Genomic DNA, 26501 nt, shown 5'->3' on the forward strand with positions numbered 1-26501 from the left:
ACCTTCTGCGGGTGGCATCTGACTCAGATGATGAAAATGAACACGCGTCAGTCCGCACTGCTTTGGATTGTTATCGAGCAGAACCCATCATCAGCATGGACGCATGTCCGCTGGAATGGTGGATGAAGCATGAAGGAACATATGAATCTTTAGTGCATCTGGCATGTAAATATCTTGAGATGCTGGCTGCAACAGTGCCATGTGAATGCTTGTTCTCACTTTCAGGTGACATTGTGAACAAGAAGCAGGCAGCATTATCTCCTGAAAATGTAAACAAATTTGTTTGTCTGAGCGATTGGCTGAACAAGAAAAAGGACTGAGTGGGCTTGTAGGCTCCAAAAATAAAATAATGTAAGACTTTAAACGCAGTTATTTTTGTACATAATTCTACATTTGTAAGTTCAACTTTCATGATAAAGAGATTGCACTTACAGTACTAGTATGAGGTGAATTGAAAAATACTATTTCTTTTGTTTTTTACAGTGCAAATATTTGTAATCAAAAATAAATATAAAGTGAATACTGTGCACTTTGTATTCTGTGTTGTAATTGAAATCAAAATATTTGAAAATGTGGAAAACATCCAAAAATATTTAAATAAATGGTATTCTATTATTTTTAACAGTGTGATTGTTATTTTTTTAAATCGTTTGATAGCTCTAGTAATTGCTATATATTGCTGTCTTTCAGGAAAAGAAGTTGACATTAAGGGAATAATTATAGCACAGAAGGATAGTACGTCAGAGTTTGAAATTTTTACTGGTTAGGTGACCCAGGGAAGGTACTATTGAAGCATATTTAATGCCTATTGTAGCTGCCCATACAATAGATTGAGTAATCTTGCCACTGTAAACCGGATTATATTTCAATGCAACAATAGCATTGATGTATTTCAAGCAGTTATGATTAATCACTTAAAAACCTATAGGGTCCAGAACCTCTTGTGACTTGTGCTTACTAAGTTCTTATTACTTAGATTGAAGGTGTCTTTTTGACTATTCCTTTCCCTATTGCATTTTACTTTTTTATTTAAACAAATGATTGAGAGTCACATTTGAAAATTGTGTAACCACTAACAATTAACTGAAAGTAACATGACTGCTTCCCTCTCCTTTATGTATACACACATGCTGTTACACAGTTTGTGCAGAAAACTTAGGAAGTTTTACCCTACAGAGCATGGGGCACACAATGAAATGACGTGCCACAAGAGTGCTACATAACAAATGGAGGAGGAAAGGCCGGGAAAAGCCAATGAAACCACTGTTATAAAATTGCTACATACACCTGCTGTCAACTAAGGTTATTTGTTTTAGATAACCTTTTCCACTCACATACAAACTCAGCCATACAAAAGGACATCCTTTAAGTAGTAAACACATTAAAACTACATAACCGCTGTAAACCAGTCTTCTAAAACCTTGTTTCATTGGGTAAAATAAGCAAAAGAAATTTAGAGGTCAGCAATCTGGAAATGGTCTGGGTATACAGCAATAGGGCCTGAAAAACTGCAGCTAGAGCAAGCGATGCAATACCAATCTATTTCAAAACCATAACTGTTCTGAGTTCAGTTTGGGGGAAAGAAAGGAAAATCTAAAAGATTACCCAGAATTAAGGAGGTGTTTTGCAGGGTGGTAAGGAGGGGAAGCGAAGTGTGAAGTGAAGTTCAGGCAACTGTTCCTGCTTCTTACAGAATTATTAAACAATTGGATAAAACAAAAGTAAAAATTAGAAGATAAAGTAGAATTCGATAAAAGGAAAGCATACCTCAAAAGGCCTTAACTCACACAGCAACAGCTCCCAGCTCAGCTATAAAAGCAGTCACCTGTTCATACACAACCACTCTGCTTGTGTCATAAGCCAATGTACAACTTGGCACTTAGTGTAGGTCGGCAACAATTGAATTTAGTTACCACAACTCCTGTGTCAACCGTTTTGCATCTTTCCTTGAGTAGCCATTACAATCCAGAAATCTTGTTTCTCCCTCCCCCCTCCACCCCACTTCTCTTTTAGGGAAAAAAATGGAAGAAGATAGAGTGAGCCTTACATCAGCACTAATACAAGTAAATCAAAACACAGTAAAAACTTCAACTCTCCAACTTACATCTCAATTACTTCACCATAAGGAAAGATGCACTATTTTAATTATTTTAGCATGGTAATCAGACACTTTAATAATATTCTAGTATCAATTTTAGTTTGTTTAGTCCAACTGAACCCCTCACCTCAATCTTTAGCAGATCCACAACTCAAGCCCAATGAACACCTTGTTTATGCCTGTTGTTCATACATATGTTTTTAAGCCATTTAGTAAATGCCTGAATTTGCCAAACATTGCTAGGAAGCTCTCTCAGACAGCATTCATTAATTCACAAATTCTTACACTCAAAGACCATTAGAAACATACTTTTGAATTGAGATCACCATGAAGTATGTGTTGCTCTCAAGGGAAATTCTTTATTTTGATAAGCACAGATAGTATACCAGACCCAATAAACAACACATTTATGTTTGGTATTATATGTACTGTATTTTCTGGCGTATAAGACTACTTTTTAACCCAGGAAAATCTTCTCAAAAGTCGGGGGTCGTCTTATACGCCGGGTGTCGTCTTATAGGGCGGGTGCTGAAACTTCCGAGCCGGACTGGAGAATCTGCGGTCGCCGCATATGGTGGGGGGAGCTCAAAAACTGCCGCAGCCGCATCCCCGCCCGATGACGAGGTGAGGGGGCGCCTCACCGGGAAGGTGTAAGTGAAGGGCGGAGCAAGCTGCAGGCGTCCGGGACGCCCGGGGTATGGAAAAAAGAGATAGAGCGGCGCTGTGCCCAGAAAAACACGCCTCTTTCACCTCTGGCCCGCCCTTGTATCCTATTACCGTACCTCCTTCTCTGCCTCTCAGATCTCGCTCCTGAGGACTGCAGTGAAGCGGCGCAGGCGCGCATGTGCGAGATCTGAGAGGCAGAGAAGGAGGTAATAGGATACAAGGGCGGGCCAGACGGGTGAAAGAGGCGTGTTTGCGCTATGGCTCTGATAGTCTTGGAGACAGGGAGGGCTGGGCAGGCAGGGAGAGCTGACCAATCCAAGCAGGCTTTGTATACAACAACCAGCCAATCGCCGGTAAGGTACATCGCTTGCCGTGATTGGCTGGTTGTTGTATACTGGGTACCACATACAGTACAGCACCAGTATCTGTACCTGTTCATACAGTATAGCACCAGTACATACAGTACAGTATACAAATGTCCAACAGTCAAAACCCCATCATGGCTCCACCATCAAGAAGAAAGAAATATGAAGCCAGTTTCAAACTTAAAGTTGTAAACTTTGCCATGGAACATAATAACTGCGCTGCTGCAAGACAATATGGAGTAACAGAAAAGATGGTTCGGGACTGGAAAGCAAATGAAAAAGCATTAAAGAGTATGCCAAGGGGTAAGTGTGCATTAAGAAGAGGCACTCCACATTGGCCAGAACTCGAAAAACATGTAGCAGACATGGTGAATGAGCATCGCCAAAACAGTTATGTAGTGACACGAAATAAAATACATTTGTTTGCACTTCAGTGGGCCAAATCTAACCCAGATCACAGCAACAGATTTAAGGCCACTGTATCCTGGTGTACTAGATTCATGGGAAGGCATAATATGGTACTGAGGCAAAAGATGAAAATTGCCCCAAAATTACCTGCAGATCTTGATAGCAAAGTAAATAGTTTCCATCGATACGTAATACAACAGCGCACTAAACATGGCTATGCGTTAAGTAGTATTGGAAATATGGATGAAACTCCAATGAATTTTGATATGGTTGGAAATAAAACTGTCCATCAAAAAGGTGAAAAAACAATTTTAATTAAAACAACAGGACACGAGAAGTCCAGTTTTACAGTGGTACTAGGATGCACAGCTGATGGCGCCAAACTGAGACCAATGATTATTTTTAAAAGAAAAACAATGCCGAAATTCAAGTTCCCTGTTGGTTGTTTTGTACATGTGAATGAAAAAGGCTGGATGGATGAAGAAGGGGTAAAGCTATGGCTTGATAATGTATGGAGCAGGCGACCAGGTGGACTTATTCAAAAATGTAGTCTACTGGTGTGGGATATGTTCAGGGCTCATTTAACTCCCAGCACCAAGCAAATGCTTGCAAGACTAAACACAGATGCGGCAGTTTTGACATCGTTGGTACAGCCACTGGATGTGTGCCTAAACAAGCCATTTAAAGATTGCATTCAAGAACAGTGGAATGAATGGATGGTTAGCGGCGAAAAGTCATTCACAAAAGGAGGAAACATGCGTGCTCCACAGTTGGATGTTTTGTGCAAGTTTGTCATAAAAGCCTGGAATGATATTGATGCAGAAACAGTAATCAAGTCTTTCAAGAAGTGTGGCATATCAAATTCATTAGATGGTATGGAGGACGACTACTTGTGGCAAGATGAAGAGGAAGCCGAAGCTGAGACCACACCATCTGATACGATGACTGCGTTACAAATGTATCACAAGATGTCATTAATGTACTTATGATATCAGATGACGAACAGGAGGATTTTGAAGGCTTTTAAAGGGAAACTGTCACGCCAGCAAACCCTGTAAAAATACTGTAGCTTGCAGTAATGATGGGCGTTGCTAACTTGCCAGGGACTTGCCCGGCACTTGCTCTCTCTCTCTTGTTTGTTATCTTCCTCCTATCATCATCAGTTCCAGTTTGGTTGACAGCTTAGAAAACAAACAGCATGGCAGCTCCCATGGGTTTATTGTCTTATCCTTCCTTTCAGCTTTAGAGTGAATTAGGAAAAGTTTAATCCACTTGCACTGTTTTATGTTTACATGTTTGATGACAAACAGCCTTATGTTTATAAGTGACAGTTTTCCTGCTAAGTACCTGCATGTCATAAGCATTTGAATTAAAATTACCATATTGAAATCAAATCTGATGTTTTTTTTAATTTTTTTTTGGTGTGCGTTGGAAGAGGGGTAGTCTTATACGGCGAGTATATCCCAAACTCTATATTTTAACTGGAAAAGTTGGGGGTCGTCTTATACGCCCAGTCGTCTTATACGCCGGAAAATACGGCTCATAGAAATGAGCTATAAATAATGGCTCTACCACCATAAATCTTCCTCAGTCTTCTGCATGGCCAGGCTAGTCTCATAAAATTAGACACTGATGCCTTTTTTCTCCCCCATTAAAAGGATTCTTGCTGCACAGAGTGAAGGAGGATAGAGGCTTTGTGTGAACAATTCGCTGTAGAATGTGGAGACTGGATCTAGATACATTCTCAGAGGCACCAAAAGAAGGAATACTCAGGATAAAAGATCCTTACGTGGGTTACTAGCAACACCTTAAGAATATTAAAATTGGAAGAACTTTAAAATCCAACTTTTAAGCAACTATGTCTAATTTGCACAATTCAGTCGGCGTGTACAAGAAGAGACTGGGCTCTGTAGTGAGTTTCACGTTCTAGTTTCTTATGCACTAATAAATGTGTAAAATTTGGTTTACAAATATTGCAAGTGAATATTAATTTTTCACTTTTTTAAAATTAATAAAAACATTTCTAACATTCAGTTTGGTAACTTCGTACTAAACTTTTAAAACCAACATTGATCGCTTAAACTACTTGGCAGTGTCCTTTTAAAACTACCACAATGCAGACAGGTTTTGCTGTTTGTTTTACAGTTCGTTTTTCATACATTTCAGAATATAAATGTGAAATGCAAAGTCCCTTTCATGTTACCAAGAATGACTAGAAGAGGACAAGCCATGGAAAAGGACATACTTATGCACTTGACACAAGTTGAAAACTATACATATATACACATATATATTCACAAAGTCTGTTGATTAATCACAGTTAGCTCACGTGATTAACTCAATTAATCATGATTTAAAAAATTAATCACAATTAATCAGTTTTACTTGCACTGTTAAACAATGGACTAACAATTTAAATGTATTAAATATTTTGGATGTTTTCTACATTTTCTACAAAACTTTAGAGCCTACAAGTCCACTCAGTCCTACCTGTTTAACCAATCGCTTAGACAAACAAGTTTATTTACATTTAGGGGAGATGACTTTGCCCACGTCTTATTTACAATGTCACCTGAAAGTGAGAACAGGAGTTCGTCTGGAGCTTTTGTAGCCGGCATTGCAAGCTATTTATTTAGGTGCCAGATATGCTAAACATTCGTATGCCCCTTCATGCTTGGGTCACCATTCCAGAGGACATGCTTCCATGTAGATGACGTTCATTAAAAAAAAAAATGCATTAATTAAATTTATGACTGAACTCCTTTGGAGAGAATTGTATGTCTTTGGCAGTTTTACCTGCATTCTGCCATATATTTCATGTTATAGCAGTCTCGGATGATGACCCAGCACATGTTCATTTTAAGAACACTTTCACTGCACATTTGACAAAACGTAAAGAAGGTACCAATGCGAGATTTCTAAAGATAGTTACAGCACTTGACTCAAGATTTAAGAATCTGAAGTGCCTTCCAAAATCTGATCAGGATGGGATGTGGAGCATGCTTTCAGAAGTCTTAAAAGAGCAACATTCCGATGCACTAACTACAGAACCCGAACCACCAAAAAAGAAAATCAACCTTCTGCTGGTGGCATCTGATTCAGATGATGAAAATGAACATGCATCGGTCCGCACTGCTTTGGATTGTTATCGAGCAGAACCCATCATCAGCATGGACGCATGTCCGCTGGAATGGTGGATGAAGCATGAAGGAACATATGAATCTTTAGTGCATCTGGCATGTAAATATCTTGAGATGCTGGCTGCAACAGTGCCATGTGAATGCTTGTTCTCACTTTCAGATGACATTGTGAACAAGAAGCAGGCAGCATTATCTCCTGAAAATGTAAAGAAATTTGTTTGTCTGAGCGTTTGGCTGAACAAGAAATAGGACTGAGTGAACTTGTAGGCTCTAATGTTTTACATTGTTTTATTTTTGAACGCAGTTATTTTTGTACACAATTCTACATTTGTAAGTTCAACTTTCATAATAAAGAGATTGCACTTACAGTACTAGTATGAGGTGAATTGAAAAATACTATTTCTTTTGTTTTTTTACAGTGCAAATATTTGTAATCAAAAATAAATATAAAGTGAATACTGTGCACTTTGTATTCTGTGTTGTAATTGAAATCAAAATATTTGAAAATGTGGAAAACATCCAAAAATATTTAAATAAATGGTATTCTATTATTTTTAACAGTGCGATTGCGATTATTTTTTAATCACTTGACAGCTCTAATATTTATGTATGTATCAGATATTTACAAGCCAGAAAACTAAACCCACCAGCCATAAAAGAGGATTTGAGTGGAGGGTCCATTAGGAATAGCAAAGGCAACACTGACCAGAAATAATTTATTTCAGTGGCTAAGTGAGAAAAGCAGGAGCAGTAGAGGCAGTACTGGGCTCATCTGCTGGCTCAAGAAAACAGCCCGACATTGGTTTATACTCAGAAGGTTCTCCTAAAGAAAGACAGAATTTTCCCTCCCATGAAGAAGCCATACATTCTGCAGAATTTGATGTAGGTCCCCTCATTCCCCAGGACGAGCTTCCCATTCATCAGCATTGAGTAGGCATGTGGATTTTTCAAGTCCTGACTAGAGACAAGGACAAACGCATTTTCTCTTTTGACTCCAAAGCTGGACTTGAACCCAGGCCAGGAATCCAAATTTTAAAAGAAAGACTAGCATAGCAACACACTGCACCATCAAGTGCCTGCATTAACCTGTATCAACCTAAAATCCACCCACATTTCTTGAAACTCTACTAAATACATACTTGTCCTGTCTACATTGATCATTTAACTATTTGCAGCACCACTTCAGATGCTCCAGCTACCGTCACACATTTTACAGGTAATTTCCTGGTGCAGAAAAGTCTCTCTTCTCTAACCCTGTAGCATAATCTACACTATGGAATTTGTATGAAAAAATTCCCACTGTTTCTAATGTTGACAGCTCTCCAACTCCAGCAGCCGTTTTCAGCACCATGTCAATTAGACTTGCTCTGAACAGGGTAGACACATTGTTTTTAAACAATTACATTAAGTCTCCCAAGCAACAGCAGGAATTGTTTAGAAAATTTCCTTAGTGTAGACAAAGTGCAAAGAGCTGAGAGCACTGCCAGCTTAGGATCCAAAAAATGGAAAACAAACCAGAATCTCTACCAAAACAGGAAATCAAACCAGCCTTCATTCATTCCCTTAATAAATGTGTGTGCAATTCCAGATTGAGCCCATAATAAGGATAGTGAAAAGGAAGGGTGGTGAACACCTTCAACTCCCAATGAAACTAGTGGGAGCTGAGGATATTCAGTACTTTGAAAGAGTGCTTGCATCTTACAGGACCAAGTCCTTTAATTGGTGGTGGGAAAAGGAAGTATACTTCTCTGCATTGTATTATTATTTGTACTATGTATCCTAATTCATGTAACTGGCACCGAAACCATATTAAATGCTTCAAAGCAGCTTTCACAAATCAAAATAAACAAATATGCTCACTTGAGGGCACTTCACATTATTATTGTGGATACTGTAATAATGAAGGCTCTGCACAACTGCACTGGATGAAGAACAAAACTCAGTCAGAGCTCCAGGAAACTAGTAACATAATATTTTAGGAAAAAAGGAGAATGTGTCTTACTATAACTCTTATAAAAGGTTAAACCCCAAAGAGAATCAATGACTTAAGGAATGGACAATAATTTTTTAAAGAGAAGTAATTTCTAGTCAAGACTGAAAATATAACCAATAACAAAACATTATCAGTCTTTAGTAGTCTGAGTCATTTTTAGTCATTGCTCAACACAACAGCAGACTAAAAGTGTCTTGCTCACTAACTACCAACAGAAAAATATTGAGCTTTCCTGCACGCTGTTAGGGAAATAAAGGTCATTAACCTAACCCCATTTACACTGTGTACTAGAATTAAATTTAAATAAAGCTTTCTTATAAAAACCAAAGATCACATCCAAATAGAAAAATACATTTTATTTTTTTCCTCCTATAAACATAACTATATTTTACTATTGTTTCCACTTCAGATCACACACAAAAAAATGCACTCCAGAATTAACTAGAACTTTGTCACTAGTCAAAGTTATAATGATACCTACCAGTATTAAAGCAGGGAATCCATTACTGCTTTATACCAGGTTAGAACAAGAATTTTAAAAAGGACTGTGGCTCATTTCACTGTGCCAAGATTGGCTTGAATGACTACACTGTTGCTATGTTTATATTGAAGCTTTTTTTTTTTTTTTTTTTGCAGGCTGCAAACTTAGATTTCCGTGCCTGGTAGGCAAAATTATTTCAGTGTATTCCAGTCCCCCTTCAAACAGTTCCAGGGCAAACATCACCAGGCTTTAATTCCTTCAAGAATGTATGTTATTAAATGACTGTCTAATTATAGATAACATACCTAGACCACAAATTCTGCAGCACTTTAGGCAGAAGAATATTCAGAAGCAATAACACTGCCTTCTAAGAAAGGTTCTGGGGGATGTGTGTTTTGATGTTAGAACACCAAATGAACGATGCTCTGCATCTACTGAATGATTTTAAGTAGGCACGGCTTGAAAAATATCAACACATACTCATCACTAGTGAAAAGGAATTTCTCTTGTGAGGAAAGAAATGCCATCAACAGCTAAAGAATCTAAGCTTCCAGATTAAGAAAGATAAATCTTCTCACCTCATAGTGAGCTACAAGCAAAATGAAGCAAAACTGTTTTCCCAAGTCTGCAGTCAGAGAGCTCCAGTTCTCTGCTGTTGCTCACTTCCCCAAGCAGCAAGATAGTGAAAACTGATATTATTTGGAACCTATGGGCACAGTGAAACTAACATGAATCTTGTCAATTTCACTCTGCTGCTGCTTGGAAAAAGCTATGAGGAGCAGAGGCAAGCAACAAAGCTATTCACCAGAGAGGACAACCCTGGAGATGGAGTAAAGTAGTGGAGCCTCCCTGCAGCTGCAGCACTCAGGAATTTTGAGGAGCAGTAGAGTAGCAAAGACAACCCCTCCTCCTTGCCAGGAGGCTCTGGGCAGTAGTGTGCGTGTGTATAGAGGTAAAGAACTGCTTCTCCTCTCCAGGAGTCATTCCAGGAATGTATCAACTCCTAAAGCCAGAGACTAAAGCAAAAGATGGAGCCTCATATAGGATTCAGGAACATCATCCTAGCGGGAATCCCAGCACCATCCATCTTCCCAACAACTGGGGGCTGGTAAACATTGGACTCGTTACCATCATGTTGCCTCTGAATAGTGGGCCCCACAGCACTTGCCTCTGTTTAGAAGGTTTAGCCCTCTTGCAGCTTTTTCAAGACCTATGTTTTTCTCAGATTCTGTTTTGCAACACAGTATGTTATACGACTGGATTTTCCTAACATCAGAATATTTTAGATGATCTGAGTTGTAACTACTGTATTAGATACTCTATGTTTAAAATATACATGAAGCTGCAATTAGTACTTTGTTTCTACTTCAGTAGCTTTAACCCTCAGCCCCAGTTGCCAAAAACCTTATCACACAGCTACCAACAAACCGGGAGATTACAGAAGTGTAGCTGAGTTCCCTGGAGAGTGTGAAGTGTATTCACAGTAAAAGGTTATACGCAACTTCATTAAGCAGAACACAATTCAATACATAAAATGCCATGTTAATATCAGTGGCAACCAGACATCTACAGATATAATTATGCATTCATAAATGCAAATTCATCTTCTTGAGATCTGTAATGTTCAGTCATACTTAGTCCTGTCACTACAGGGCAGCATCACTACCGTATGACTGCAGCTACTCCCTTTCCTTGTACCCAGCCCCCAGCCAGAAAACCCCCAAACAATTCCTTCTCTAGAACTAGAATGACACATGCTGTCATCACATTGTTCATTCTGCTATTTGCTATATCTCTTTCCCCCCAGCCTGCATCTGTCTTATCTATTTAGATTGTAAGCTCTTTGGCTGCTCCATTTGTACAGTGTCTGGCACAATGGAACCCCATTTCTGGTTGGTCTTTAGGCACTAGCATAATAAACATGATTAAACTGATAAGAACAGATAGTAGACCTGGGAGGTAACTGTTCCACTCTATTCAGCACCGGTAAGGCCTCAGGTGGGGTACTGTGTCCAGTTCTGGGCACCACACTTGAGGAAACATGTCGATAAACCAGAGGGAGCCCAGGAGAGCAACAAAAATGGTAAAAGGTTTAGAAAACCTAACTTATGAGGAAAGGTTAAAAAAACTGGGCATGTTTAATATTAGAAAAGAAGACTGAAGGGGAACCTGATAACAGTCTTCAAATATGTTAAGGGCTGTTATAAAGAAGACAGAGATCTATTTTTCTCCACGTCCATAGAAGGTAGGACAAAAAGTAATTTGCTTAATCTGCAGCAAGGGAGATTTAGGTTACATATTAGGAAAAACTAACTATAAGAATAGTTCAGGGGTAGGCAACCTATGGCACGCATGCCAAATGCGGCACACGAGCTGATTTTCAGTGACACTCACACTGCCCAGGTCCCGGACACCGGTCCGGGGGATTCTGCATTTTAATTAATTTTAAATGAAGCTTCTTAAACATTTTAAAAGCCTTATTTACTTTACATACAACAATAGTTTAGTTATATATTATAGGCACACCACTTCTGAAAGGTTGCCGACCCCTGGAATAGTTAACTACTGGAATAGACTGCCAAAGGAGATTGTGGAATTCCTGTCATTGCAGGTTTGTAAGAACGGGTTAGACAAATACCTGTCAGAGATGGTCTAGGTATACTTGGTCCTGCCTCAATGTAAGGAGCTGGACTAGGTGACCTCTCAAGGTCCCTTCCAGCCTGACATTTCTACGCTTCTATGCAATACACAAGTGCATTTAGCGCCCTGTGGTTTTGGTGAATCCTATATCCCCAGTGGCAATTGACAAGTTATTCTAGGAAATAATTTATAATATAGCCTTACTATTTATTTGGAACAGATTCTAGTGGCAGGGGCTACAGCTGCTTTCTCCATGTACAGACAGGCTGGAGGGCCTGAGTGTTGGGGGTGCTAGCCATTGTATCACTTGGCTCTAGATTGAGGAAATATAGTCAAGCCTAAAGTTGGATAAACCAAAGTCACCTGACTTCATAGGCAACTGCATTTTTAAAAGGATAATCTGGGATTGTTGCCCATACCCCACAAGAAAGTTTTTAAAATGTTAATTCTGGGGAGGGGGGAAAACAGAAGCCAGGGAATATAAACTTGCAAGGAATTAAGGACAAATAGAATTCTCTGGAAGACATTCATCTTTAATATATTAACTCTGCCCCTAAGGGATAGAGGAAGAGCCTGCCAGCTATGTAAATCCAAAGCCATCTGTGTGAGAAAACTATTTAAATTAATTTTTACTTTTTTATATATACTTCTAGGAAAGAGGACTCCCAACTACCCGATTTACACTTACTGCCAGCAAAAGGTATTATCTCAGAGGGTGACATTACGCACCCTTCAAGAGATACTGAGAGCCTCTGACCTGTGCAAATTAATTTTGTATGCCGAGATCTTCCCAAAGAATTCAATAGTTCAAAATATATTGTGGATGGCCTGAAGGGGGCTGATGATATATAAAATTATATAAACATAGTTTCATTTCTTAGGATACTATTTTTAGACCCTGGATCCATAGTATACTCTAATTTGTACGGTGGTAGCGCTAAGGAAAAATCAAACAGAAGGTGTGGACGGGGAAAGCCCTGTCTATAACCATGGTGAAGATTGAAAAAGTGGAGCTTTAGTTATTGGGTACAACGTGGGAGCTAGGACTGCAGTACAAAAGTCTAATCCAAGACATGAAAAATTAACAAAAACTGAATTTTTTTGTAGAATGAGAAACAAATTACCTCCAATTAACTCTGATGAAGGGTTTTTCTGCATTCAGTGACAAAATAGCCAATGGTTTCAAGGGGGTTTGGTAGTAGGATGGCACACTGATAAACCAATGAGTGTTGTCTGACCCATGTCTCTTTTGCATAAAACCCACCTGGTCCAGATGTATTGTGCTCATTATTTTTTCTAATCGTCCAGCTAGGATTTTAGACAATACTTTAATATCAAAGTTGATTAAGGATATTGGTTGATAGCTAGCACATTCTGGGGCATCTGTCAGGCTTAAGCATGACTGAGATTAGAGCTTCATTCACTAATGAGTGCAGAGTGCCTCCATCAAAAGCCTCAGTAAATACCTCAACCAATGTGGGAGCCAGGGTGTCTTTGAACTAGACATAAAATTCAGCTGGAAAGCCATACTGCAGCTGCCTATGGTCTGATCCAATTTCATGTCACCTAGGGCAGCCATAATTTTCACAGGTATGTAATGGGGAAGCGATTCCTTTTATGTCCCCAGAAATACATGTAAGCAAATTAACCACAGGTACTCATGGGGGGAAATAACCCAAAATGCATCTTATGTCATGCCCACTGAGACCCAGGGGTATGGCTAGGGTGAGGAGTCCAGGATGAAGGGTATCTAGGAGATTGTCTTTTCTTATAGGACAGGTAGGCTAAGATGTGAGACAGCAATGCTCTCAAGTCAAAGTGGGAGAAAAAAAAATCAGGTTGGGGGGCAGCTCAAACGAACATATCCTCTTTGCCCCATGTTGAATGCAAAAGAAATGAATATTCCCCAACCCTCTACATTACAAAAGTGGGGGGGAGGGGGAGAGAGAAGGGTGAACATCTTGAGCATATTTTAAAAAGATTTCTGGGCTAAAATACACATATCTTTGCATCAAAGGTTAGGATCATACTAGACAGATACTACTTGGGGATCTGCTGGGGAAAAATCGGAGCAATTTGAGTCTGATGGTTCCTCCTTGCTCTACATACAGGCAAGACGGCACATATAGGGATGCAGAGCTGAGGTGGGTGTTTCTCCCTTTACCGCTGGTAACAACTGCTGAATAGCAAAGGTAAATCCCAAGGCAACATATGGTTAATATGTTTTATTATACGGAGGCAATGCAGTTTGCTGCTTCTCCCAGTTTGGAAAAGCTAACGAGCTGGCCACGACCTTAAAAATAACCGGAAAGGCTATAAAATTAGATCAGGCCTTTCTCCTTCACCAGCTTCCTTGCCATAGTGAACAGGGCTCTTTTTTTAACTACGTCCCAGCTGCAGTGGGAAAAAAAATCTTTATTTTATGCCCATTCCAGCTCCCTTTCCTTTTTCTCAGGCTCTTTTAAAGATGGATTCTTTCACACTGTATTTTAGGAATGTTAATATAAATGCCCAGGGTTTGGTGGCTAGGAAGCAGTGGGCGCTCGCTCTGTCCTACTCTCTATCAGGATGTAAGGAAGGATCCCAACTAAGATTTTAGACAAAAATTCTACTAGACTTCCCTCTTCTTCCCCATCCTCAGGGAACACAACCACTCTCAAATTATTTCTTCTGGCCCAGCTCTCCAAATCATTCACTCTATCTTGTAGATTTTGGATCAGACTTTGTTGCTTGTCTATTAGAGAGACAAGGTGGGCTTTTAGTGGACCAACTTCCGTTGGTGAAAGAGAAGCTTCTGAGCTGCACAGAGCTCTTCTACAGGTCTGGGAAAGGTAGTCAGAGTGTCAGCTGAATACAAAGTGTAACAGATTGTTTAGCATAAGTAGTTAACACACATTGCAAGAGCCCATTCAAGGTGCTGATCTACAGTGATCCTAATAGAGCCCTCCCTAATCCTGGAGGATAGCCCCTGCAAACTGACCTATTGTGCTGCAGCTGTGGCTTTAATTTCAGAAATATCCTCTGATATTTTTCTAAGCAGGATCTGTTCTTCTGATACCTGCTTTAGCATTTTATAGATCTAAGACAGGCCTATCCAGTCCTCCTCTGAGAGTGGTGCCATACTGCACTGTACAGGGCTGTCAGAGAGCCTCTGCTTCTTTGTGATTTGTGGGGAGTCCCAGGAGGAAAGGGGGTTCAAAATGAGATCCATCTGCTACTAAAATGTTAAAGGCAGGATGAACCACTCAAAGACAAAAACTGTGCCGTAGTTTAGCAGATGTTAGCAGATTTTAGGGGGGCTGAGCAGCAGTTCGAGGTTTAGGCAGCCATCTTCCCCTGCGGGGTCCGCCCAGTCCACACACATTTGTTTTGAAATGTTTTAAAATCTTTTAGACAGGAACTTGCATTTAACATTTGAAACTGTTGTGGAGGAAAACCCCTTGACCTCACATCCTTTGCCCACCATTTCACGTTACCTCTGCCTCCCAATTTCTATCTGACTAACTACAGGACTGTTTGTATACCTTTAATAGGCTTGGAAGGATTAGGCTGTATTGGTGTCAATTTCACCATACACATATATACACAAAAACCAAGGAAAAAATATTTCCATCCATAACAACTGAAATTTACAGATAGGCAAAGAAAAAAAAAATGCTGCTTTAGAACTTGGGAGTTTAAAAATATTTTTGTATATTTTGAAATGAGATGTTGACAATTTGTGGTTTAATCATTATAAAGCTTTAACTTTTGAATCTTAATGTCTACGGTCATTAAATAGTCTGACTCTGCCCCATAATTTCCTGCAATTGTGAAATTGTAAATCAAATAATTTTAAATGATTTAAAATAAACACTGATGATATCTGTCCAAATTATTTAAAAAATGTATTCTCCAAGCCTAGCCATAACAAAAGATTTGAATAGTTTGCACTTGCTATTGAAGTTCTGTAGTTTCAATTACTATTTTTAATGACATCTCCAAATGAGAAATTACAAATACATGGCACAAGCTGCAGAAAAGACATTGTCCCTATAAAAGCACACTCAGCTGCCTTATATTTGAAAAGTGACACAAAGACATTTAATGGTACAAGAATTACTTCTACTCTTGGAAAACTGGTAATTTTAATGCTCAAGAAACACAAAACCAGAATAGAGGATGTTGCTGCAAATGAATGTTCTGAGGAAGAGGTCAAAAATAAGGGGAAAGGGAAAGGTGGCTAAATTTAAGGAGGGCCTGAAGCACACAATAAGGGTCAGCAACAAATTTTTTACACCTTGACTTGCCAGAGCTCAAGTGCCAGCTCCCAACCCTGACATTTGATAGAAGGAGTGTGACAAATTCATGAAGGACATACACTGATAACCTTCACAAAAGCTAGGCATCAGTCACTGTGCGTTATTCACCATGCTTAAATTCATCTCAAACATACACCGTCCCTGCTATTCTAATACCAGCTCTTCTTCTGCAAAGACTGCAAAAGCTGTGTGGTGGTAATGTCACTCAGCCAAATGCCATTAAGAGATTATGCTGAATCAAATGCATAAAGTTTTTTACCATCAAATCTGATCAAAAATTGAACCCAGACCTCAATAAGTGACAGGACCGAGTACAAACTTGCTGTTTAAAAAACTGTGGTGTTTGTTTGTTTTCACACATGTATTCCAGTAAGACACTGTACTGTCAACTGAGACTCCCAACACAGAGTCCACACTTTCATACTACAGGAAAGCCACCTATTTAAGACTTACATAGACAGAAAATTAGTCAAGTCACAGAAAGGCAGGTGTACCCTCTATAGGAGCTTCCTTCCTATTCTCGCACGCAAACCACAAGAGTAAAGAATGGAAAAAATAGCTTTAAAATATTTTTCTTTTTAATACTATTGTACTTAAGTGGTAAAGAGCGTTCTTTTGAAAAACAGTTTTTTTACAGACAAAATGTATAATACATAGCAAATGCTTGCAACAAGACTGATGGAAAGGCTCTAGTATGTCTACTCAGTGACCAGACTCTTAATTCAGATTCTTAATTTGTAACACTAACTTTTTAAAAATTATATTGCTTCAAGAAAACATTTTAATCCAAACTTTCACCTGCTCTCTTGTAACTTTTATGTAGCCAGAGACAATAAGATTTTTATGCCATGTTTCAGCAGAAAACAAGTATAAATGCCTAAACTATAAACCCCTGAAAATAAGGGTCTAGAAAGGAAATGCTGACAGAACCAGAACTAAATAGCACTTTCAGGTGCAGATATAATAAAATGAAGTTCCTATCTAAGGAAAAAAGTTCTCACATACCAAGCTGCTACTCATTAACCTGTATTTACTTTGCAAATAATGTATAGCTACTACTTGTAAGATAACAGATGTGGTGATCTTTCCCATACAGAAGCTTGTTTCACTACCCATGAAAGAGAGCAGGGTTCAGACAAAGATGGAAAGTGCATGCATTTCTGGATATGACAAGTTTTATTGATATGGGATGTAAGGAGACAGAGACTGAAACTGTAAGAACTTCACTGTATTCTAATCTCTTGTGAAGTTAAATCTTTGAGCTGGCACGTCACTTGCTCTCTACTGATAAGTAATCTTACTGGATTTTCACTCACTGAGTGAAGCACAAGGTGCCAAAAAGAAGGAAAGCAATAGGTGTATTGATGATATTTGAATATTGCACAGCATGCCCATGGTAGAAATTGACAGTTTCTAAACAGGGTTAGTGGTTCATTCTCCACATAATTCCAGGTGCCCATTAGTCCTACATTGATCATAACATACATAAATGTTAAAGACAAACATTCACATTATTTAAAGACAAATAATGAAACTACCATATGAAACATGTAGAACTTTTCTATTGATCTCAATGTGCAAGGTTATGTAACAAAAGTGCTTTATAAGTACTAGTGCAAATACTTTTACTCATGTTTTCTGCACAAAAAATTCAATTCATGTAGTGAATGCTCTTTAAAACTTCCTATAGCTAACTATAAATCATCAGTAATTTCATAAAAGTATTTTTTAAATGTTTTTAACACTACAGACATCACTTGAACTGTGAGTCTATCCCAAAGAAAAATAGTGCTGAACAGACCAATACTTTCTGGATTTGTTCATGACACATTTGTACACTTGCTCCATTGAAGAGAAGAAAAAACTATTTGCATTGTGTTAGTCCCAGTTATAATTTCCAGCTGTGTCAAAACTTTAACAGCCTAAAAGCAGGAAATCCAAGAGGAAATTCCATCGTCAGTTCCCGGAGTTTTGTAACCCAATGTTCTTCCAAAAGGAGATCTTACAGGAATTTGGTAGCATTTGCTGTAACCTTACCTCATATCTTCAAGTAGATCACATTCTCCCTGATGCTTGGCCTGAAGTTTTGTCATCTGCTCAATTTGAATATTTTTTAGCTCTTGTGTAACTTTTACCTACAAAAAAGACAGATCATATATTTTAAGTAGGGTCTAGCTGACATTTCAGTGGGAAAAAATATTTGATTTCCTTCATCTAACTTTATGTTCTGTCCATCAGAATATGCAAATTAAACATTTTCAGTATGTGTAAACCTGTTTTGCTTGGCTAACATAACCCAATGCATCTACTTAACCAAAGACTGATTTTACCATATATTGTTTGGATTTAACCCTGTAGTGTCTGCATTTCATACATCAGAGCTGTGCTCTGCTTGTTAACAACAAATATGCATGTTTTCTTCTTCCAAACCTCTGAGGATAAACCTGTCTACAACAAAAGAGGTTCAGCTTGAAACAAATAAGGGAGTTGGGGGAAAGAAATAATCTGCCGCTGATTTAACACTTAATAAAAACAATTTACACATTCATGAAACGTGTATTGATTAAATACTCCTACAATGGTTTTATGAACATGCCTTTAAACGCAGTCATGTGGTTGCCAGCACATCAGATCAAAAGTCACCCTCCTTAACAGTATGACTTTAGAAAGGTTGTGCCTTTTTTTATCATCAGTATAAAATATACCTTCTGTATGTTTTGAACCTTATGGAATTAAGATTTCAATAGCCTGGGAACCAGAGTGATAGTTGGCAGCATGGCAGGGGGTGGAGGAGGGATTGTTGTGATAAACATTAACCCCAGAAAAGGACTGACTTGGCCACAGAAACATGGGATTTTTAAAACAAGAGATCTTGGCATTTAACACGTTCATTGATCAAGATGCATCTATGTAGCAGCCTTAAACAGAAACAGTATCCATGCATCTAAAAATGTGATGCATGCATGAAAGAAAATAACAGTTTCTGCTATGGGGGAGGGGAAGAGAGAAAGACAGGGAGGAGGTGAAGGAAAGGATCTGCCATAAACCTCCCCTTTCTCTCAAAGCAAAACAATCCTCCAGATCTCATCTGCTAGCAACAGCTCCCCCCAAACCTCAACACCCAAAATAATCCCCCAGCAACAAGAACCCCCAATCCCAGCACTACAGCAAGACAAGTTTCTCACCTCAGCTCCTTTCAAGATACAGCAAAACATACAAACCCTATGCTCTGATTAAGTAGAGAAGGGGTTTAGGTTTTTTTAAAACAATACAAATGTTGAACCCTACATAGTAAAAATAAAATTCCATGTGAAAAATACAAGAGGCAAAGCACACATGCAATATAAATGAAATGCCAAATGCAAACTAAAATCCATGAAACATAAATAAGAATCCTTCAAAGGAAGCAGTCTATCCTCACAACAGAGGCAGAGACATTAGGAGGAGACCAAGCAGTCCCCTGCAGCTGGATTCCCGGAGCAGCCAGGGAGCCCAGAGAATGACATGAGATGAACAAACAACAGTCTTTTGTTTACACAACACAGGCACCCCCTCCCAATAACCCTCACCCATAGGCAACTCCCTCCACACAGGCACCCACAAACCATTCCCTACAACACAATTAACTCTCTCTATCCCACTCCATACACTAATCCCCAAAATTTCTTCTACTCACAGAATAACCCTCTCAACCCCAATCTATATAACTCCAACCCTCCACACCAACACAATCATCATCGTCCCACTGTAAACTATTCCAACCCCAACCTCCAACATCAACCCAAACAACCCCCTCTCCATACAGCCATCAAAACATAACTCCCCCACTCCAACAACCCTCAGCTACACAATCCAACCATACTCTATCACCTCAGTACCTCAATAGAGACCATTTCCTAACCTTAGCCCCTTCTTCACCCCAGTACAAACAATCCCAAATCCCCCATACCTCAACATGCAGCCACACAACCAGCAAGGCGAATAAACTCTCAATCCTATTTGATACACCTCCACCCCAATACAAACCAAGCCCTACCCTAACCCTCCAAAACAGATAAACACATATCCTCACACACCCCAACCTCTAAACACAAACCCCCAACTCCTCACTCCCAATACATCCAGGCACCCACCCCAATACAGCCTGTGGCACTGCCACACCAAACCCCCACATCCCAATACACCAACCCGTGCACAACTTATGGCCCTATCCCAATACAGCCAGTAACACCCCACCGCCCAATACACCCAGCGCCCCACCTGCTCACAGCCCACCCATCCCCAATACAGCCAATGCCACCAGTACTGCCAGTGCCACCCCAGACCCATATACCCTGATCCCCAATACACCCAACCCCCCCGTACAGCCAGTCACCTCAGTGCCACCCCACACCCACTATACCCTGATCCCCAATACACCCAGCTCCAACCCCCCCAGTGCAGCCAGTACCATTGTCCCTGAACCCCAGTGCCACCCCACACCCACTATACCAAATCCTCAATACACCAGGCCCCAACGCTCAGTATAGCCAGTCACCCCAGTGCCACCCCACACCCACTATACCCTGATCCCCAATACACCCAGCTCCAACCCCCCCAGTGCAGCCAGTACCATTGTCCCTGAACCCCAGTGCCACCCCACACCCACTATACCAAATCCTCAATACACCAGGCCCCAACGCTCAGTATAGCCAGTCACCCCAGTGCCACCCCACACCCACTATACCCTGATCCCCAATACACCCAGCTCCAACCCCCCAGTGCAGCCAGTACCATTGTCCCTGAACCCCAGTGCCACCCCACACCCACTATACCAAATCCCCAATACATCCAGCCCCAACCCCCCAGTACAACCAGTCACCCCAGTGCCACCCCACACCCACAATACCCTGATCCCCAATACACCCACCTCCAATCCCCCAGTGCAGCCAGTGCCCAGATCCCTGAACCCCAGTGCCACCCCACACCCACTATACCCTGATCCCCAATACACCCAGCTCCAACCCCCCAGTACAGCCAGTACCCTGGTCCCTGAACCCAGTGCCACCCCACACCCACTATACCCTGATCCCCAATACACCCAACCGCCAAGTACAGCCAGTAACCCCAGTGCCACCCCACATTCACTATACCCTGATCCCCAATACACCTAAACCCCAAGTACAGCCAGTAACCCCAGTGCCACCCCATACCCACTATACCCAGATCCCCAGTACAGCCAGTGTCCCAATGCCACCCCACACCCACTATACCCTGATCCCCAATACACCCAACCCCCCAGTACAGCCAGTAATCCCAGTGCCACCCCATACCCACTATACCCAGATCCCCAATACAGCCAGTAACCCCAGTGCCACCCCATACCCACTATAGCCAGATCCCCAGTACAGCCAGTGTCCCAATGCCACCCCATACCCACTATACCCTGATCCCCAGAACACCCAGCCGGCAACCCCCCAGTACAGCCAGTAACCCCAGTGCCACCCCACACCCACTATACCCAGATCCCCAGTACAGCCAGTAACCCCAGTGCCACCCCATACCCACTATACCCAGATCCCCAGTACAGCCAGTAATCCCAGTGCCACCCCATACCCACTATACCCAGATCCCCAATACAGCCAGTAACCCCAGTGCCACCCCATACCCACTATAGCCAGATCCCCAGTACAGCCAGTAACCCCAATGCCACCCCATACCCACTATACCCTGATCCCCAGAACACCCAGCCGGCAACCCCCCAGTACAGCCAGTAACCCCAGTGCCACCCCACGCCCACTATACCCAGATCCCCAGTACAGCCAGTAACCCCAGTGCCACCCCATACCCACTATACCCAGATCCCCAGTACAGCCAGTAACCCCAGTGCCACCCCACACCCACTATACCCTGATCCCCAATACACCCAACCCCCAGTACAGCCAGTAATCCCAGTGCCACCCCACACCACTATACCCTGATCCCCAGTACAGCCAGTGTCCCAGTGCCACCCCATACCCACTATACCCAGATCCCCAGTACAGCCAGTAATCCCAGTGCCACCCCATACCCACTATACCCAGATCCCCAGTACAGCCAGTAATCCCAGTGCCACCCCACACCCACTATACCCAGATCCCCAGTACAGCCAGTAATCCCAGTGCCACCCCACACCACTATACCCTGATCCCCAGTGCAGCCAGTGTCCCAGTGCCACCCCCGCCCAGCGGCTCCCACCTTCCTCGGCGGGGGCTGCATGGCGCTGCCGTCGCTCTCCGCATCAATCCCCGCTCAGCAGCGGGACGCGGCCCCCGCGGCGGAGGGAGGAGCCGGCGCCGGGATGCGGGGGAGGGGGGGGAGCGCAGCGCGCGGCTCCCGGCGGGGGGGGGAAGGGGGGGGTCGGCTCCCTCACGCGGACTCCATGGCCCGGCGGCGGCGAGGCACCGAGCGGCTCTGGGAGGAGGAGGAGGAGGAGGAGGCGAGCGGCGAGTCCCGGCCCGGGGGAGGGAGAGCGGGGAAGGCGGGGACGTCGGCCACTCAGCCAGCCCCAGGGAGGGCGGGAAGGCGGCTCCGCAGCGCCCCGCCGCGGCCGCCGCGGGGAAGCGCTCCCTGGAGGCGAGCGGGGAAATGGCGCCCCAGCGCGGCCGAGACCCCGCCTGGCGGCCACCGCCGCAGCACCCGCCCCGCCCCCACCCGGCTCCGGCAACCACAGACAACGGTCCGCCCAGCCGGGTAGACGTGGGGGCAAAACCATAGAGAGCTGGGCGGGACCGACACGTCCCCGCCAGGCGGGGGCGGGGCTCAGCGGCTAGCGCGCGGGAGACCACGGCCCGTGGGGGGTTGTGCGCGCGCGCGGCCCTCGCTCATTCCCTTCCTTTGCCTCCCTGCCGCGCGCGTGCTGGGCTGGAGCTGCACGTGCGGCTGGCGCGTGGGGCTGGGGCTGCAGCGCCTGGGCGGGGGACCTGGAGACGTAGCAGCAGCGGAAGGGGGCAGGTGCAGCACCTGAGCGGAGGAGCTGCGGGCGTAGCAGCGCTGGGAGCGGGGCAGGCAAGCTGTAGTTACTGGGGTGTCCGAGGAAGCGGCCCTTGCCCTCCTAGTGATGGGATAGATGTTTATGGTGTGACGCTCCCGGTGCAAAGTGTCAGGGAGGGGATAGGCTGCAGGCACGGAGAGCAGCCCTGATTGCTCTCTCCCAGGTCAGCAAGGTGTCCGCTGGTGGTGAGCTGAGTTGCCCTGGAGAAGGCGATGCGCTCAGCTACACAAAAAGAAAGATCATCCCTTGTTCAATGAGCTTTCAGTCTAAAGAGAGACGCCTAGAATGTGGGATGCAGGGGGAAACCCGTGGGGTGGGGTGAACTTAAATTGGGAAGTATCAGAGGGGTAGCCGTGTTAGTCTGAATCTGTAAAAAGCAACAGAGGGTCTTGTGGCACCTTTGAGACTAACAGAAGTACTGGGAGCATAAGCTTTCGTGGGTCAGAACCTCACTTCTTCAGATGCAAGAAGTGAGGTTCTTGCATCTGAAGAAGTGAGGTTCTGACCCACGAAAGCTTATGCTCCCAGTACTTCTGTTAGTCTCAAAGGTGCCACAGGACCCTCTGTTGCTTTTTAAATTGGGAAAGGTGTTTGGTTTTTTGTTTTGTTCTGTTTTAATGTTATGGCTTGTTGTAAACTCACTCCTAGGCTAGGGCCTTATGGACAAAGTGTGTTGCTGACAGGAGCTTGAAGAGAAATCTTGTGGCTTTAGGGTGACCAGATGTCCCGATTTTATAGGGACAGTCCTGATATTTGGGGCTTTTTCTTAGATAGAGGCCTATTACCCCCCACCCTCTGTCCTGATTTTTCACACTTGCTATCTGGTCACCCTACGTGGCTTGTCTGGTGGGGATGGGAAGGGCATTCTGCGCATGGGCAGCAGTGTGGGAAAAGGCTGCACAGAGATGAGAGCAACGGGCAAGTGAGGTATTGGCACTGGTTTCCGTGGGAGGGCTGACATGGGGGAAATCCAAGGTCTGAGATATAAGCAAGAGTAGAGTTGTGAAAAGCTTTTGAGGCAAAGATGTGTTTAAGCCTATGGTGCTGTAAAGGGGATTCAACAGTGGGATTTGAAGAGGGGTGTCCTGTTTAGATGGCTGAGTAAATGAGAAGTAGTCACTAATTCTATAAGGGGCCTGGCAGTAGGGAGGCTTTCTGACTAAATCCCTCCCAGATCTTCATTTTGTGCGTTCTCACTAGCAGGTGCCTGTGACTTTGGTGGCCCTTAGGTGAAAACAGCCCATCACTGCGATCACTTGCTGGTCTTTCAGGGTGACTGGGAGACTTGCCTCCTGAACAGCAACAGGACTAGTGAATTACAGTGTTCGGCGCTCAATCCTCCCTGGCACGCCTGGCAACAGCTTCATTCAGACTGATCTGAAGGCTCCCAGCTTATTACACTCACAGCCTCCAGCTGCCATGGAAGCTTTGCCAAGGTTCCTCTGTGTCCCAGTTTGCCTCTAGTTCTTGCATTGTACCTGAGCTGTACCCGTTCTGTGCATGAACCAAGGTTGTCACTCTCCAAGGCTATTCATCTTGCCCCTTTTGTCAATATTAAATTAACTATGCCATAATTTGCAAAGTGCTGTGTGATTCTTTATGATGAAAGTTGCTGTATAAACAGGGCTTCAAAACATTGCCAGAGTTAGGTATAAACATAAGGTAAAGAGGCTCCCATCAAAAGATAGGATCAATACCAGCTGCTGTGTGTATGACTGGATTCTTACCGTGGTGCTGACCCTGCCCCTTCCTTGAGACCTCCATCTTCTGCTGGAATGGATAAGGAGCTCTCTACTTGCCAGGTCAACCTTAGAACATCTGGATTGTTGGGGCTATCTTTGCTATTCTTCCACCCTCTTGGGTGTTGTGAGGTGTGGTGGTCTCTTCTACTTTAGTCTTTTTGGATAATCTTTCCCACAGAAAAGCCCCTCAGGCACTGTTCATACCTTTTCCAAGCATCAAGTGAAATTGTCATGATCTGTGTCAGTTCTGCTGCTGTAGTTCTGAACAGCAGATGTGAAAATGAGTTTTATTCATTTTACTCTGCTGCTACCTTTCAAAGGCACCATCCTGAAAGGTGCTGAGCGCCTTCATCCCAGGTTAATCAGGACCAGGCCCCAAAGGTGGCGTATTTCTCTGCCCCTTCCAACATGGGCTCTGACTTGACAGTATTAGCTCTTCTTGCTCCGTAGGTGTCGTGGAGACAGCACCTGAGGGGAAATGATCGCCAGGTTGGTTAATTTGTGGTGGTGTAAAAGTTTACTTTGGACATCAGTTTTGTCATTAAATAGCTATTTCCCTCTAATTTAGTTAAGATCACCCATACAACCTTAACTTGGCCATTTTCTGACTTTTGAGTGCTTTTCTTTGCAATCTTGATGATTTTGTACATTTTGGAGTATAGCGTTACAGCTTAATAGCTGTTACTTAAATTTGAATCAAATACTTCATAAAATATTGAATGATGGACACTTTTCAATGAAATAGTTGTGGCATTGATTATTACATAAGTTTCGAAGTGGGAGGATCTGATAATACCAATATAAGTTGGCAGTAAATATAGCATGAATGCACTTGGATTGCTGGGCCTGACTTCATTTATCATATTAGATCTGATGATGTGAAGAGCCCAATGGTATGTAGGAAATATCCATTTGCATTTCATGAAAAACTTGCCTTGAATCCTGTTCCACTTTCACCAATGCTCTTACCAGTCTACAGAATTCTTTGCCTCACTGTTCTCATGCTGCTGAAGTTTTATTTATTTCCGGTTTCTTTATTATTTATGAAGTGGATTATTTCTACTCAAAATTGGCACCTGTATAACCTCTAATAAACAAATACCTAAGTGCAGGGATGGGCAAACTATGGCCTGGGGGCTGCATCCAGACCCCCAAACATTTTAATCCAGCCCTTGAGCTCCCACCGGGGAGCAGGATCTGGGACTTGTCCCGCACTGGCGCTCCAGCCAGGGAGTGGGGTCAGGGGCTTGCCCCACTCTGCGCGGCTCCCAGAAGCAGCGGCATGGCCCCGCTCCGGCTCTTATGCATAGGGGCATCCAGGGGGTTCCACACACTGCCCCTGCCCAAAACACTGCCCCGCAGCTCCCATTAGCCAGGAACCGCGGCCAATCAGAGCTGTGGGGCGGCGCCTGCAGACAGAGCAGCGCACAGAGCCGCCTGGCCGTGCCTCCGCGTAGGAACCGGAGAGGAGACATGCTGCTGCTTCCAGGAGCTGCTTGAGGTAAGTGCCGCCCGGAGCCTGCACCCCAACCCCCTCCCATGCCCCAACCCCAGCCCTGATCCCCCTCCCGCCCTCCGAACCCCTCAGTCCCAGCCTGGAGCACCCTCCTGCAATCCCAACCCCTCATCCCCAGCCCTACCTCAGAGCCCACACC

The 26501-nt window shown here is 43.1% G+C and overlaps 1 protein-coding gene across 4 annotated transcripts in view; it reads right to left on the reverse strand.

The window, feature by feature from the left end:
• The window catches only part of FCHSD2 (FCH and double SH3 domains 2), a 238866-nt gene extending 216310 nt beyond the window's left edge, over positions 1-22556 (reverse strand). Inside the window, exons 1-2 of one of the 4 annotated variants that reach the window (XM_054015857.1) lie at positions 22309-22556; positions 18130-18227 (exon numbers count right to left, since the gene is read on the reverse strand). In XM_054015857.1, the coding sequence (XP_053871832.1) occupies positions 18130-18227; positions 22309-22329 (119 nt within the window). In that variant the 5' untranslated portion in view covers positions 22330-22556. Of the gene's footprint in view, positions 1-18129; positions 18228-19277; positions 19456-22308 lie in introns of those variants that run through there. The other 3 variants (XM_054015856.1, XM_054015855.1, XM_054015859.1) reach the window with 3 other exon arrangements.
• Positions 22557-26501: the final 3945 nt, after the last annotated feature.

The sequence above is a fragment of the Malaclemys terrapin genome, chromosome 1, assembly GCF_027887155.1.
Source record: "Malaclemys terrapin pileata isolate rMalTer1 chromosome 1, rMalTer1.hap1, whole genome shotgun sequence".
Lineage (NCBI taxonomy): Eukaryota > Metazoa > Chordata > Testudines > Emydidae > Malaclemys > Malaclemys terrapin.